This window comes from Sceloporus occidentalis, unplaced genomic scaffold, assembly GCF_023333645.1.
Source record: "Sceloporus occidentalis isolate IW3139 unplaced genomic scaffold, rSceOcc1.0.p SCAF_3, whole genome shotgun sequence".
Taxonomy (NCBI): domain Eukaryota; kingdom Metazoa; phylum Chordata; class Lepidosauria; order Squamata; family Phrynosomatidae; genus Sceloporus; species Sceloporus occidentalis.
Genome location: NW_028316983.1, coordinates 249854144 through 249869348, shown reverse-complemented (window position 1 = coordinate 249869348; position 15205 = coordinate 249854144). Strand labels below are relative to the sequence as shown.

Here is a 15205-nt window from a genome sequence, read left to right as displayed (position 1 = left end):
CTATAGACACCTCAGAAACATGCATTTATATTAACATTTTTTTAAAAAATCAGCATTTTTTTTGCGTGTCCTCCACTTTTTTTAAAAAAAGTGTCCTCCATTTGAAAATGTTGTCCTACATTTCTCCCGGTTTATTTATTTAATTAATTTTTTTTTAAAAAAAAAAACTATTTAATTATTTATTTTTTTACTTCGGCCCCCCAGTTGTCTGAGGGACAGCAACCCGGCCCCCGGCTCAAAACGGTTGCCTCCCCCTGCTCAAAGTGATCCAGCTTCATACCCAAGGATCCTGCAGGGTTTTATCCTGTTTTATGCCAGCAGCCCATGATGCCCGGGGGCATGCAGTATGTTCTGCTTCATGGATCCCAGCACTTTCCTACCGGCGCACCTCTCTCCTGAGCCAGTCATTCGGGTTCAGAGCCAGAGGTCTGCCTACTTCGTCCCCAGCGCCAGAGCGGTGCTTCTCTTCCAGAAAAGACGGAGAGGCCTGCCTTGTCTTCTTCCAAGCGGCCAGAGGGCCTCTCCCCACACAACAAGGGCCCCTCTGTGCCCCAAGCCCCTTCCTTGACCACTTCTCTGACTGGGGGGGGGCTGGGGGCAGAAGGAGCCCACGAAAGGCAAGGCCCATCCCCTGGAAGCCTGCACATAGGGGAGGTGCTACCCTACCAGCTGCCAGGTGCTGAGGCAGACTGCAGCTCCCAGCATCCTTCACTGCTAGGTTCACAAGGCTGTCAGCAGCTTTCCAGTTGACCGAACTATGGCCACCCTCTGAATGAGAGCCCCCCCGGGCCCCCCTTGGCCATCCACAGCCCTCCTCAGGTCTTGCAAACTCTGGGCAGCAGCTGGGACTTCCTTGGCTACTTCTTTTCCTGCTGCCTCCCATTTTGCTGAGTAGAGTTTCAATAGTTGGAGGGATGCCATGTTGAGGAGGGAGCAAGACTAGGACCCCAAGGAGCAATGGATGCAAGCTGCAGGGAAAGAGAGGCCCCTGCTGGGAGCCAGGGCTGTCCTCAGGCGGCGGCGTCTCCCTCTTCTGCCGATGCGGAAGAAGGGGGGCTTGGACTGGACCAGGGCCCTTCTTGGGCTCTCTTCCAACTCTGGGAAGAGTTGGGGTTCTACGAAGCCGTCCTTTCTTGGGCCTGCGCCTTGGGCCCGCCTTCCCTTCCGGAGGCGGAGGCTAGCTAGCCCGCCCGCCCGCCCGCCCGCGCTCCCTCCCTCCCTCGCTCCCGCTTGGCTGCCTGCCCCCAGCGCCAGAGAGCCAGCCAGGGAGCGAGGGAGGGAGCGAGGGGCGTCGGAGGGCGAGGGCCCGGCCTGCCTTGCTGCTCCCCGCCGGGGCCAGTAGCGCCATGTCGGGGGCGTCTCCGGAGCCAGAGCCGGGGGCCTCGGCGGCGGCGGCGGCGGAGGAGAGCGAGGACGAGAGCGAGGTCCTGGAGGAGAGCCCCTGCGGACGCTGGCAGAAGCGCAAGGAGCAGGTGCGGATCCCGCTCGCCCGCCCGCCCGCCCGGGGAGCCCCTTCCCCCGACCCGCTCTGCGCTGCGCTGCCCTGCGGGGGCCCCTCCGGTGGCCTTGGGAAGGGGAGGGTCCTGGGGCCCGGTCCGGCAGAGGAGGGGAGGGGAGGGGGCCCCTTCCCAGACCCCTCCCCAGCGATGGGGCTGCGTGAAGGCGCCCTTCCCCTTCTGGGCCCCGAGGGAAGGCCTCCGCTCCCAGAGACGCCTCGGGAGGGCCGCCCCGAGCCAGGCCCAGGCGGCGCAGAAGCCCCGGCCTCGGCCCAGAGAGCCAGGCGGCCAGTCTGCCCCGCCCCGCCCCGCCCTCTGCCTGGCTCTGGGTTCAAGACTAGGGGCGTCGCGGTCAAAGGTCAGCCCTTGGGAAGCGAGGGGAGGCCCGGGGGCGGAGCCAGGGCCCGGGGGCGGGGCCGGAGGGCAGCTGCTTATCTTCCTTGCAGCTTATCGTCCAGCTGCCAGGCCTAGGATGGGCCTTGCTTGGGCCTTGGGCCTCACCCTCCTGGTGCCCCCTCCGGCCCCCTGCCTTTGGGGCGCCCCCTCGCCCTCCCTGGCATGGAAAGCAGGGCCCCTCCTGGATGACCGGTCCTTGGGGCCTCTGGCAAGGGCCAGCCTTCCCTGGGCCAGCTGAAGGCACCTCTCAGCCTTATGGGGCAGACCATGGCCTTCTGCCTTGCTTCCCACCTGTGGCAATGGTCAGGGCCAAGGGGCAGCCTTCTCCAGGAGAAGGGGGGTCCAACCCTGCCAACAACCCACAGTCGCTGGAGGCCCAGCGGGATCCAGCTGCCCCACACCTCTCAGCCTTATGGGGCAGACCATGGCCTTCTGCCTTGCTTCCCACCTGTGGCAATGGTCAGGGCCAAGGGGCAGCCTTCTCCAGGAGAAGGGGGGTCCAACCCTGCCAACAACCCACAGTCGCTGAAGGCCCAGCGGGATCCAGCTGCCCCACACCTCTCAGCCTTATGGGGCAGACCATGGCCTTCTGCCTTGCTTCCCACCTGTGGCAATGGTCAGGGCCAAGGGGCAGCCTTCTCCAGGAGAAGGGGGGTCCAACCCTGCCAACAACCCACAGTCGCTGGAGGCCCAGCGGGATCCAGCTGCCCCACACCTCTCAGCCTTATGGGGCAGACCATGGCCTTCTGCCTTGCTTCCCACCTGTGGCAATGGTCAGGGCCAAGGGGCAGCCTTCTCCAGGAGAAGGGGGGTCCAACCCTGCCAACAACCCACAGTCGCTGAAGGCCCAGCGGGATCCAGCTGCCCCACACCTCTCAGCCTTATGGGGCAGACCATGGCCTTCTGCCTTGCTTCCCACCTGTGGCAATGGTCAGGGCCAAGGGGCAGCCTTCTCCAGGAGAAGGGGGGTCCAACCCTGCCAACAACCCACAGTCGCTGGAGGCCCAGCGGGATCCAGCTGCCCCACACCTCTCAGCCTTATGGGGCAGACCATGGCCTTCTGCCTTGCTTCCCACCTGTGGCAATGGTCAGGGCCAAGGGGCAGCCTTCTCCAGGAGAAGGGGGGTCCAACCCTGCCAACAACCCACAGTCGCTGAAGGCCCAGCGGGATCCAGCTGCCCCACACCTCTCAGCCTTATGGGGCAGACCATGGCCGACCGGCTTCCATGCTTCCCGCCTGCCTCTCCCTGGGCACCATTCTCTGCACCACCAGGCAGCCTTCCTCCTGGGGCTCCCACAGCAATTGCTATCACTAATGTGGCGCCAGTGGCAGCAGCTGCACTGGCGCCCATAGCCTAATGGCAGCCCCTTGGCACTTTAGCTACCCCCCACCTCCCACTGGGAGACTGGCTGGAATTTCGGTAAGCAGAGGGGGAAAGAGACCCTTCACTAGGGTGGCATGGCGGAGGCCGGCCTGGGTGCCCCCTCCCAAGGAGGACGTGCTGTGGAACGCAGAACCCCCCCTCTGGTGACGGCAGTGGTCTGGCTGCAGCTCCCTGGTTTCTGGACCTGGCTTTGGAGGCTAGTGGTGGAGGCCATGTGAAGGGACCCCCCTGCCAAGCATTGGCCCACAGCGTGCCCCTCTGAGGAAACCATCGCCCCGGTTGCAGAGCGGCCTTTCTCCTGGGCAGAAGTGGAAGCCCTTTCCTGAGCAGGGGCACCTCTTCTGCTGTCCTGGCCCGGGGGGGGGGGGGGGCGGGTACTATCTTTCCTTTCTCCTTCCTGCTTTGCTTCTTCTTACCTGGTGGTGCCAGCTGCGCCTTCTCCCACCCACCCCTGGCTCCCACTGAGGACTGGGCCTCCGCCTTCCCTGCTTGGATGCCCTGTTTGGGGCAGCCCTGACCTCCCACTTAACTGCCTGACTCTGCCCCAGAGGACTGCCCCTGCTGCGCAGGTAGTTTCAGCAATGCAGCCCCCCTCACCCCCTTCCCTTTGCATTCTTCCTCTGGTTTGCCCGCCTGCTGTTCCCCTGGACATGGGCCTGCCTGTGCTGCCTCTGCACCCCATCCCTGGCCCATTAGCTGGCCACCTTCGGGGGCCAGTGGCCCTCCCGGTCCCTCTAAGGGGATTGCCTGTCCTCTGCCCCCCTCGGCCTCTCAGGTGTGCCAGCCTTTCAGCTGACGTTGGTCTGGAGTGTCTGGCCTGCTTCCCTTGAGCTGCCCTTTGCAGGTCCCCGGGGTCACTCTGGGCAAGTAGCCGGCTGGCTTTGAGGGCAGAGGAGCTCCTTTGCCAGTCCCACCAAACTGGGCTCAGGTTCTTGGGCATCACCATCATCATCATCATCATCTGTTGGATGTTGATGAAATGTACCCCCCTCCCCCACTTTTCTTCAGGTGGAGCAAACTCTGCCCCGGCTTCTGACCCATTTTTGCTTAATAACACCTTATTGCAAAAGGCTAGTCCTAAGGTCACATTTTGGGGCATCTGAGGCACATAACCAGCTGCTTGCTGAGGTGTGTGCTTGCGAGTGACCCACTTCCAGGGCCGCCCAATGGGGTAGTCGGCTGGTGGTCCATTTTAGCCCCTTTTGGAGGTACATCTACATTAATGAGGGAAGCAGCATTAATGGGGGGGGGGGATGTGGCCTTCAAGCTGTTTTAGGGGCTGCAGGGAGTCAGCCGGGCCTGCCTTCCCACTTGGCAACTTGGTCATTTTCTTCTGCTTGACCCTAGGAAGAATGTTTATTCTGTATCTAAAAACAGATGTGCCTGCACACACACACACACCCCAGATCGCAGTGCACAGGGCAGCTGAGAGGAGCCAGGGGTCCTGGGCATACCACCTTTGTCCATTTCTGACAAGCCACAGAGGGATGGAACAGGTGCCCCTTTTCTGTGGCAGCATCTCCATGTGGGATGTTGTCCATGTCCTTTTGTGAAAGTGGGTCTCCTTCGTGAGCCCACCAGCCACTTGGCCAGTTTGGGGTACAGGGGGGCTGCCCAGCTGGCTTTAGAGTCTGGCAGGGAGGCTGTCCACTTCCTTGGGGCTTGGCTGGGTTTTTGGGAAGAGGGCAAAGCAAGGGAGGAGAGCCACTGAGTCCATTTGGCCGCCTGGCTCAGCCGCCTGAGAAGCGGGTTGAGTGGGGAGGACAATGGGGCAGCTTTGTTTCTTGCCATGGGCGCTGGGCCATGAGGAAGCCATGAGGACGCCAGCTCCGTCTCCCCTTTTAATGAACTTGTGCCTTCCCTGGCTGGCTGGTGCTGCAGCGGCCTTTCCTTCCTTCCTTCCTTCCTTCCTTCCTTCCTTCTTTCCTTCCTCTTTTCTCTCTGGCCCAGGAAGGCCAGGGGCCCGCAAAGTGGGCACCATGAGGAGGGTCGGGGGGTCTGGCAGCCTCTCCTGGCCTGGGAACAGCCCTGCCTTTCAGCTGGTCGGGTGGCATTTTTACCTCTTCCTGCCAAATGAGGCCTTCCTGAGGGAGAACTGGGCAGCTGGAGGGGGCCTTCCCCAAACGCTGTGGCCCTGCGGCCCCTCCAGTAGTTCTGTGCAATTGGGACTCTTTGGGTACAAATGCCCCCAAGGGGTTGATCCATAGACCCTTGGCTGGCCTGGGGCCCAGTCTACCAGAGGCACTTGACCATCCGACCAACTCTAACTTCCCCAATGGCCATGAGCCCTCCTGGCAGCCATGCGCACTCTCTCAGGGCCCCCACACTGAGGTCCTCTCTCCCTGCTGCCCACCTCAGGTAAACCAGGGCAACATGCCAGGGCTCCAGAGCACTTTCTTGGCCATGGACACAGAGGAAGGGGTGGAAGTGGTCTGGAATGAGCTGCAGTTCACCGACAAGAAGGCCTTCAAGGCACACGAGGTGAGACCCCCCTGCCCCCATGGCCCTGGGAAGTGGGGAGTCCTTTCTTCCATCCCCCCAGAGCCGAGGGGGGCATTGATGCTCCCCCTCTTGGTCGCTGGCTCCTCTGACCATCAGCTCTTGGCCCCCTGCCACTGCCCCCCACCGTCCCCAAAGCTGCTTCTCTCTTTTGCCTCCTCCCTCCCACTCACTTTTGGCAGGAGAAGATTAAGACCACGTTTGAGCAGCTGGTTGTGGTGGACCACCCCAACATCGTCAAGGTGCACAAGTACTGGCTGGATGTCCAGGAGGCCAAAGCACAGGTGAGGGATGACCCCCCCCCCACCTGCTTGCTCCCTTGAGGGTCTTTCTTTGGAGATGAGAGTGGAGTAATTGCAGGATGGGTAGCCCCCTATTTAGATGCAAAAGGTTCCCATCCCACCCATTTGGGGTTCAGTGGAGAGACTGTGCACTCTTCAGAATAGACTGTGCCAAGGGCAGAAGAGTCTGCCTCTTAAGGCCAGTTGTCCTGTCCCCAGTAGTTAGCCTTGCTGGGCTTTGTCATGGCCAAGACACGGAGGGCCCAGGGTGCTTCTGGTGGGGTGGGGAGCTGGGGAGGGGGATTTCGTCCAGGAGAGGGGGGTGAAGAGGTACGATGTGAAGTACTGGGGTGGCCTGCCAATTATTCTTGCCCCCTCCCCATAGAGAATATATCTGACTGGTGGACCCCCAGACTGGTCCATGAGGTGGACTCTGGTTTTGGGGGCATCAGGGAGAGAGGGCACCCTGTTCCCTGGGGACCACCACCCTTGAAGGTGCCACTGCTGAAGGTAGAGCAGCAGAAGGGAGCCTGCAGGGCAGTGGCTGGTGGGGGCAGCCAGGGACCCCCACCCACCGGTCTGCTTCCCCACAGGTCATCTTCATCACGGAATACGTCTCCTCAGGAAGCCTGAAGCAGTTCCTGAAGAAGACCAAGAAGAACCACAAGGCCATGAACGCCCGGGTAGGTTGAGGGGTATGAGGTGAGAGCAGGGGAACCACCTGAGTGGCGTCAGGGAGGCCCCACAGCAGCCGAAGGGCTGGGAGAGGGAATTGGGGGCATTTTGAGTTGGGGGTGGGCAGCAGTGGGGTCAGTGGGGGTGGGGCACCACTTGGGACACCAAAGCCTTGGGTGGCAGGCACTGTGGGTGGATGGTGGGTACTGGAGTAGAAGAGAGATAAAAACACCCCACACATTGCTATTGTTGCATCCCAAAGGGGGGAGGGGGTACAGGAGGGCAAGGGGTCTGTCCCCCATCTTCTGTCCCCCTTGGTCTAGGTGGATACTTCAGACATGTTAGGAAGCAGTGGGGCTGGGCTAGTGGGGGTCTCTGGGTGGGAAGCTCTTCGAGGCCCCCCCCCCCACTTTTTACCAGCTGGCAATGGCTCTTCTCCAGTCCCAGCCACAGTTTCAGGATTTGGGGCTACTCTGGTATGGGGTGCTCTGGGTCCTGAACAGACTCTGCTCCCCTCCCCACAGGCTTGGAAACGCTGGTGCACCCAGATCCTATCGGCTCTCAGGTGGGTCCCAGACCGCGGGCAAACCCCTTTGCTTGGGTTGGGAGAGGCGGAGGGGGGCAGCTGCCCAATAGCTCTTCTGAGCCCCCTTTCCTTGCAGCTACCTGCATTCCTGTGACCCTCCCATCATCCATGGCAACCTCACCAGTGACACCATATTCATCCAGCACAACGGACTCATCAAAATCGGGTCAGGTACGGTGCAGGGGGGCAGATTTCAGCCTTAGAGGGGGGCCCCATGGTTGGCCAGTCTTGAGGCACGCACACACACCCCTTTCATCGCTCTGGCGAAGGCCCTTGAGGGATCAGGCTGACCTTTCCTCAAGTCAAGGAGTGCCTCCCCCCCCCCCCCACTGTGGCCACCTTCCCTTAGTGGATCCAGCTGGACACCTCCTTCCATGCTCCTGGGAAGCTCAAGTGGGAGGTCAGGGCTGCCCACAAGGGGTCAAGGCCTCCCCCTGAACTGAGTGGTAGACTGCCTCTCAGCCCAGAGGTTCTACCTAACAGCCTTTGCTTTTAGAGCTTGCTTCCTTGCGTCCTTCCCTCTTTATATTGGTGTGTGTGTGTGTGTTCTTTGCCTGTTGTTGTGTGCTTGCAAGTTCTTTTTGGCTGACTGCAATCCTATTGTGGCGGTTTCTTGGCAAAGTTGGTTCAGACAAGGTTTGCCACCATTGCCTCCTTCTGAGGCTGAGAGAATGTGATTTGTCCAGGGTCAACCACTGGGTTTCCTTGGCTGAGCAGAGGGGGATTTGAACCCTAGACTCCAGCACTCAGACATCATCTGCCCCACACTGGCTTGGCTTCCTTGTCCTCAAGCCTTGCAGTCTGGCTGCAGCTGGAACTGGGCCATGATCTGGCAGGTGCAGTCTTCCATTCTGAAGCCAAACCCTTCCCTGCTTGGGTCAAAGCTGGGGTGGGGAGCTTTTGACCCCCAGCCAGCCACACTGTGATGTGGGGCAGTTTTCTGGACTCAGGTTTCAGACACTCTTCAGCCGTTATGGCAGGACTGGGGGCAGTTGTTGGGGGTCAAGAATGCAAAGGTTTAGGGTGGTGTGAGGATTTGGGGGCTGCAGAAGTTGGTCAAGTGGGAGGCTGCCATTCTGAATGATGGAGACGTCTCCCTGTGTCTTACAGGAGACCCTCCTTCACTTAATAATAATAATATAACAGTAATATAATGTACTTATATTCCACCTTTTCCCAGGGGAATCAAGGCAGATTACAACAGAAGTATAACAATAAAAAGTCCCACATCCTAGCCCTCCCCCCAAAGATAAAACATTGATGTACCCTACCCCCAGGATGTAGTCCTTTCTGCAATGATTTCGGGGGGGGGGGGGGTTCCATGCCTTCTCCCCATTCATGTCCTGCTCTCTTCTTTTTCCCCTCCACCCCCCTCTACCCTGCAGTTTGGCACCGAGTCTTTGCGAAGGGTAAGTGAGGTTCCCAAGGCCTCTCTCTTCCCATGCGGACCCCCACCCCACGTCAGGAGGAAGACCCCTGCCGGGTTTTCCTTCCAAACAGAGGCATGTCCTGCACAGTCAGGCTGAGAGGAGAGGGCCCGATCCCCCATGCATGGGGGGGGGCTGTGGGGCTGCCTTGGGCTGCTAGCACTGTAGAGTGGGCCCCCCCACAGTGTCTCCTCGCCTGGACTGTCCTGAACGCTCCCTGGTCTCTGCCTTGCCTCTTGCAGCCATTCCCCCGGAGCTCCGCAGCCCTGTCCGCACAGAACGAGAGGAGCAGCGGAATCTGCACTTCTTTCCCCCGGAGTACGGACGTGAGTAACCGACCCCTTTTCCGGGGAGGGGGCTTCAGAGGTGGGGAGCTAGTTGGCAGGCAGGGAGGGCAGTGGCCATCTTGGTATCTTTCTGTTTGGCTTCCCAGATGTGGCGGATGGGACGGCCGTGGACATCTTCTCTTTCGGGATGTGTGCTTTGGAGGTAAGTAGGTAGGTGGGTGGGTGAGAAGCCCCTTGAGGCTGCCAGGGGTTGGTTTGGGGCAGCCTAGATGAGGGTCTCCTGCTGCTGCCCCTCGGCCCCCCTTCCTTCCTCCTGCCAGCTGTCAAAAGGGCAGCCCTGGTGCTCTGGGGAGGGCTACCCCCCTTGCCCACCCACCCCCGTCCCCCCACATTGCTTCTTCCCCCAGATGGCAGTCCTGGAGATCCAGTCCAATGGGGACGCCTGCGTGACAGAGGAGGCCATTGAGCGAGCCAGACACTCCTTGGATGACCCCAACATGCGGGTGAGAGAGGTTGCAGGTGGCACTCTTGCCTGTGCCATGCAGGAGTTTGCCCTCCTTTGACTGGGCTCCCCATCATCCCCAGTGGCTTGGGATCCCCTCCTGCTCCCTGGGCCCTGGAGGCAAAAGGGGCAACTAACCCCCCACTATTTACCTGGTATGTACCCAGACATTTAAATTATGAATTCTCACGCGTGGATCTCTTTGGGCAGCCATGCTAGGACATTTTGGCACTGAGCTGCCACCTTTTTCTCCTTGCTCAAAAGCCTCCAAACACACACACATCATTCTCCTAGGCTCAGCAGGTCTTCCTTTTTAATTAGGTACATATGATATGAGGACAGGCAGCTGCTGGCATCCTTTCTGGTGACACCTTGCTCTCTACAATACGGCAGCCTCCTTTTCTCTTCTCTTTAAACCAAACAAACTGGGCCTTCTCAGGGCTCCTCCTTGTAGAGGAGGGGCGGGGGTCCGCTCAGGCTGCAAGAAGGGTGCCCCTTGCATTGTGGGTCATTGCGTCCACCTTGGACAGATGTGGAACCCAGCTCTCCTGTGAGCTGAGGGGGCAGCTGTGGCCCTGTAGTCTGGCCATCCAAGGACACACTATGCTTTTCCCAAGTTTCAGAGAGAGAATGAGAGAGAGATGAGTGCTTTCCCACCTGGGGAGCCAGCCACCTCCATTGGGGGGGGGGGGGGAGCAGGCAGACAACCACAGGGGCTGATCCCCATAGGAAGCCCCCCACCCAAACCCCTGCTAGCTCTTCTGGCTGTTCTTTGTACCTCTGCTGCTGGGGTTCCCGCTGACCCTCTTCAGGAGGAATGGGGCCAGGAGGTGGATGCCCCCTAATTCTCATGCCCCTCCACGGCTGCAGGAGTTCATCCTGGGCTGCCTCCTCCTGAACCCAGACAAGCGCCCGACGGCTCACAACCTGCTCTTCCATCGCGTCCTCTTTGAGGTCCACTCCCTGAAGCTCCTAGCCGCCCATTGCTTCATCAGCAACCAGTGTGAGTGGCCTGCAAGACTGGTGGGGGGGAGAATGAAGAGGGAGATGTGGGACATGGGCCGAGGGTTTCTTGCCCCATTCTTTTCCTGCCTGTGTCATAGACTTATGGCCCGAGAATGTGGTGGAGGAGAAAACCAAGGAGCTAGACCTCAGCATCGTGATGGCCGAGATCAAGCGTCAGCATCGCCCGCCCGTTCAGTGGAGGTAAGCCCCGAGGGGAAGGGAGTCCCTGGCAGGGGAGACCTCGCAGGGCACAGCTGGGCATTGGCAGAACCCATCTGCTTTCGCCAGGCCCAGCACTGAGAAACCCTGGGGTCAGCCCAGGGGCTCTTCATTCCTCCTCCGTTCCTTCTCCTCTAGATACTCCGAGGTCTCTTTCCTGGAGCTTGACAAATTCCTGGAGGATGTTAGGTAAGTGTGCTCTGTGTGTGTGTTTGTGTGTTTGGGGGTACTCATGTCCCCTGTTTGCTATGGGTTCCAAGGCAGCTGGCCCTAATACTCAACTGGGAAGCCTTGTTGGGGGTGGCACAGAAATGTTTGACATCAGCTGCTTCTCCTTACACAAAGGAGGGATGAATAGACAACCCACTCTCTTCCTCTTCTGGGCACAGACTCACTGCCTGCCCCACTGCTCCTCTGGGGCCTTACCATTCTCCCACTTATTGCATCTTTCCTTGGCAGGAATGGCATCTATCCGCTGATGAACTTTGCCACCACCCGGCCCCACACCCTTCCTCGGTCCACCTCTCAGTCCTGTGAAGACCCACAGAAAGCCAAGACCCCCACACCGGAGTCCTTCGATGTCGAGACAAGAAAGGTCAGCACAGCCCCAGAGCTAAGCAAGGCGTGAAGGGGGAAAGGGTGGAGGCAGGCATCACCCCACTGCAGCGGGTCCCCTGAGAACTGGGCTCCTGATCTCCAAAGGGCTGCCCAGCCTTTTGGCGCTCCACATCCAGGTCGGCCTGGCTGCGGCCCACCTGGGGATGCTAAGATAGCACACACTAGCTCCTTCCCAGGGCACAGTCCCCCTGGCATTCCCTCCTGGAGCTGGGGCAGAGTTCATCAGAGGGCATGAGGGGGGCAGGCAACAGAGTCCAGACCCATCTAGAGAGGGAGTATATTTTAGTTCCTTGCTTTGCCCCCCTCCCTCAAACCCCAACCCAGCTGACTGTGGCTGTCGTGGTGTTGTGAGGAATGGAGAAAGATAGACTGTGACAAAGTGGAAGGAAGCCCCTGTCTAAGGGGCTTTGACTGGCTCCTGGCAGAGCAGCTCTAGGAAAGGGGCCTTGTGCCAGGCCATTTCCATCAGCTACCCATCTGGTGGGTCCCTCTGCGCCACTGGGCATTTGTCATTGCAGGAGGCAGGGGCTGCCACTTCTGCTGCTGGTTCTAGGCTGGGTATGCCAGGACACTTATGCCATCCCACTGATTTCCTTCCGTTCCCTGCCCTCCAAAGCCAGCCCTTCCTCTCCTCCCCTGGGACAGGTGCAGCCTCAGCCATTAGGGTGGCACTGAGCAGCAGCCCTCTAAATGCTGCTCCACTACAAGGCCCAGCAGGCCCTAAGACAGACAGCTAGCGGTGAGGAATGCTGGGGGTTCCAGCATCTGCCTACTTCCCATCTTGTCCCAGCACAAGCAGGAGCAGCCTCTGTGCCTCACAGGCTGCTTCTCCCCCAAAGCGGAAAGGAGCCAGGGTCTTCATGGGAGGATTCCCCTCAGCCGTAGGGAAGCCCCTCCATCACCAAAGCCCATCCTGGCTGGAGGTGGCACAGCATGTGGGGAGGGGGGCTGGGTACACCTTGGGGAAGGCTGCAGGAGGACTGAGGGGGTCCTTCTTGTTGTCATGAGGCAAAACACTGGCAGGAGCTTCTGGGAGAAATGCCATAGCTGCCATGTGGGGGTGGTGGGATGTTGGGGGCAGGACAGGCATTGCACACCTTTTCATATTGGGCTCTGGCTCAGGGTGAGGCCCAGACTCTCCTCCCCTCTCTGCTTGCAAGTGTTGTGTGTGTGTGTATTTTGGGGAGGGGGCTTCTGGAGGCCGAGCCTGCTGCTATGACCCTCAGAGGTTTGGAAGAACACCCCCCCAGCCCTGTGGCTGAGGGTTGCTTGGGGAGAGGCAGGTGGGGGGGGGGTGCAAGGAGAACCCAGCGGTTGTCCTGAGACATCTGCCTGCCTCCCCCTCCTCAGGTGGTGCAAATGCAGTGCAGCATGGAATGGAGTGAGGAGAAGAGGCAATGGCATGTACGTATGTGCCTCCACGCCACTCGCCATGGCTCTGGGCTCCAGGACGGGGTGGACAAAGGAAGCACTCTAGGCATCCCCAGCAGGGCTCTTTCCCCCACAGAAAGGAGAGGTGTGGAGGGCTTTCTTATGGGACCCCATGAGGAAAGGGAGGTGGCTGGGCTAGAGGTGCACCCACTCACCCCTTTTGGGTCTGGCTCAGCATCCTCAGGGCCCTGTCGGCATCCTTCTGGGACTGGTGGGCCTTTTAAGAAATTGGCTGGGTGCAGGGCCCAGAAGGAGCGCGGGCATCTCTTGAGCGCTCTGTTTGCCTTCGCAGTCCAGCTTCCTTAGCTGTGCGCGTGTTGCTTAGATTCTGGAAATAAGGCTGGCCTTCGGGGAGTTTGATCTCAGAGATCCCCCAGGCGAGGCTTGTAGGAACCCCTGTGCCAGTCTCTACCTTTCTGCCCTGTTTCTACCACAGCTCACCCTCCTTCTGGTCCTGGAGGACAAGCTCCACCGCCAGCTCAGCTATGACCTGCTGCCCAGTGAGTCGCCCCCTTCTCCCCTTGGCCAGAGGATGCATGTGGGCTGCCCATCGCCATCTGGGATTTGGGTGGAGGTCATGGGGGGCAGGAGAGGGGATTCCTGAGTGGGTCAGTGCTGGCTCTGCATCCTGAGCCTTGCTGGAGCCAGCTGTGAGAGGACCAGCCTACAGTGCTGCCAGGGCAAGGGGCAAGGGCAGGAAGTGGCTCCCCTGGGTCTTTCAGCAAGAGCCCCTGCCCAAGGTCTGTCCCCTGCCCCCAGCATGTGCCACCTTGTTCACCTGCTTCCCCTCTTTGCTCACAGGTGACAGTCCCAGGGACCTGGCAGCTGACCTGGTGCACTATGGGTTCATCAGCCAGGTGAGCTGCCCTGCCCTCCATGCTCAGGAGCTGGTTAGGAACAAGTGGGGGAGGATAAGGGTTTTCTGGGCTGGGGGCCACCCATCCTTCTTTGGCTCTCCTCAGCCTGCCCATTTCTGTCCCTCCCCAGGAGGACTGTGAGAAGCTGGCCTTGTTCCTTGAAAGCTCCTTCCACAAACACCAGTCTCCTCCATCCTGAAGCAAAACTTGGGGCAGATGAGCCCCATGGGGAGGGAACACGAACTGGCACCCCGGGCCCATGGGAGGCTCCAGCTGCCCCCCTCATCTGTGCTGGCCTGGAAGATGGTGCCTGGGGGCTGAAGAGCAGCCAGGGGGCGGCTCTGCTCTGCTGGACACTTGGACCTCCGCACCCGCCCTGAAGACCAGCCTTAGAGGGAGACGCAGCGGGCGCCAGGCAGGAGCGCCTCAGAAGGAGAGGACTTTGGTTGGGCTCCCACTTGGCCCTCCCTCTGACCCCCTCCATTCAGAGCGGAAGGAGGGAGCCACTCCTTGGAGCAGGTGCATGGGGGAGAGTCACTTGTGAGCCCATCATCCACAGAGGGGATGCCATGTCAGCAATAGGCATTTACAGCAAGGGCCACGGGGAGAGGATGGCGGCCTCAGGCTCACACTCCCCACTTCCTACGTGCCGCAGGGTCTGGGCACCCAAGAAGGGGCAGGCTGGCCGGCTGGCTGGCCACTTGCCCTTGTCTGTGGGGCAGGCGGAGGCAACAGAAGCAGCCAAGGCGCTGGCCTTTGGACTGGGTGCAACAAGGGAGCAGGTCGCCTTTCAGAAGTGCTGGTGCTGGCTCAGGTGTGTTGCCCAAGGTGGCCGCAGCCCCCCGTGCCAGGCTGGCGTAGATGTGTGGATGTGCGCACGGGGGGGGGGGGGGGGAATGTACACTGTGATGTATTGTTGCCTTGGCTGCTTTTGCTTCAGCTGGGGCCACCTGGGTCTTGCTCTTTTGAGGCCTGCTGCGTTTGCCGCTTGTGTTGTGCTGAGTTTGCACAGCTTTGACACTTCATGCTGACTGTGCCAAATTCCTGCTGCTGTGCTGTGTTGCCTGTGCCTTGCCTCGCTTTGCCAGCATCGCCAATAGCAACTGGTCCAATTTAATATATTAAAAGATAACAAACTCCCCTTTGGGGAGTCCCGACCCGCTCTGTCTCTGTCAACTGCTCTCTTCCCAATCATTTCCAGGGCTGAAGCAGCAGCCTCATGCCAGCATGCAGGACAGGACAGAGAGGGAGGGCTGAGCTGGATGCTGTGCCATCTCTCTCAGGGCTTCCCTGGGTGGCTGCCTTTAGTGGCTGAGCCAGAGAGTGGGAGAGGGATGGAGGCACCAAAACCTGTCCCAGAAAGGGCTGCTCGGCTCAGAGGGCAGCTGGGCAGATGCTCCCCTCCTCCGTAGGGCACTGCCACCCACTGGTGCCCTGGTTAGCAAAAGCATTCCAGGTTGCACTTGCGGGTGGAGTGGCTGGCAGTTTGCAGTCTCAAGGAGAAATGACCAGTGGCCAATGGTAAGAGACAGAGAGACCCA

General features: G+C 59.9%; 1 protein-coding gene across 2 annotated transcripts; it reads left to right on the top strand.

Moving 5' to 3' along the window:
* Nucleotides 1-1251: 1251 nt before the first annotated feature.
* On the top strand, nt 1252-14826 carry NRBP2 (nuclear receptor binding protein 2). Of its 2 annotated transcripts, XM_089518228.1 has the most exons (18): nt 1253-1472; nt 5636-5758; nt 5959-6060; nt 6651-6740; nt 7257-7297; nt 7395-7489; nt 8704-8727; nt 8988-9071; nt 9179-9234; nt 9440-9535; nt 10405-10537; nt 10638-10740; nt 10897-10947; nt 11218-11353; nt 12727-12780; nt 13244-13307; nt 13609-13664; nt 13795-14826. In XM_089518228.1, the coding sequence occupies exons 1-18, from the start codon at nt 1347-1349 to the stop codon at nt 13861-13863; spliced, it is 1503 nt and encodes a 500-aa protein (XP_089374354.1). In that variant the 5' UTR covers nt 1253-1346; the 3' UTR covers nt 13864-14826. The 2 variants fall into 2 exon arrangements, with proteins under 2 accessions (XP_089374355.1, XP_089374354.1); XM_089518229.1 differs by lacking the exon at nt 12727-12780 and having other exon boundaries at nt 1252-1472.
* Nucleotides 14827-15205: the final 379 nt, after the last annotated feature.

Bases quoted from the DNA above. Each gene is read 5' to 3' on its own strand.
- NRBP2 (XM_089518228.1), top strand. From the start codon at position 1,347: ATGTCGGGGGCGTCTCCGGAGCCAGAGCCGGGGGCCTCGGCGGCGGCG. The intron at 7,298-7,394 runs GTGGGTCCCAGA...CTTTCCTTGCAG, and splicing joins CAGATCCTATCGGCTCTCAG to CTACCTGCATTCCTGTGACC. The intron at 10,948-11,217 runs GTAAGTGTGCTC...TTTCCTTGGCAG, and splicing joins AAATTCCTGGAGGATGTTAG to GAATGGCATCTATCCGCTGA.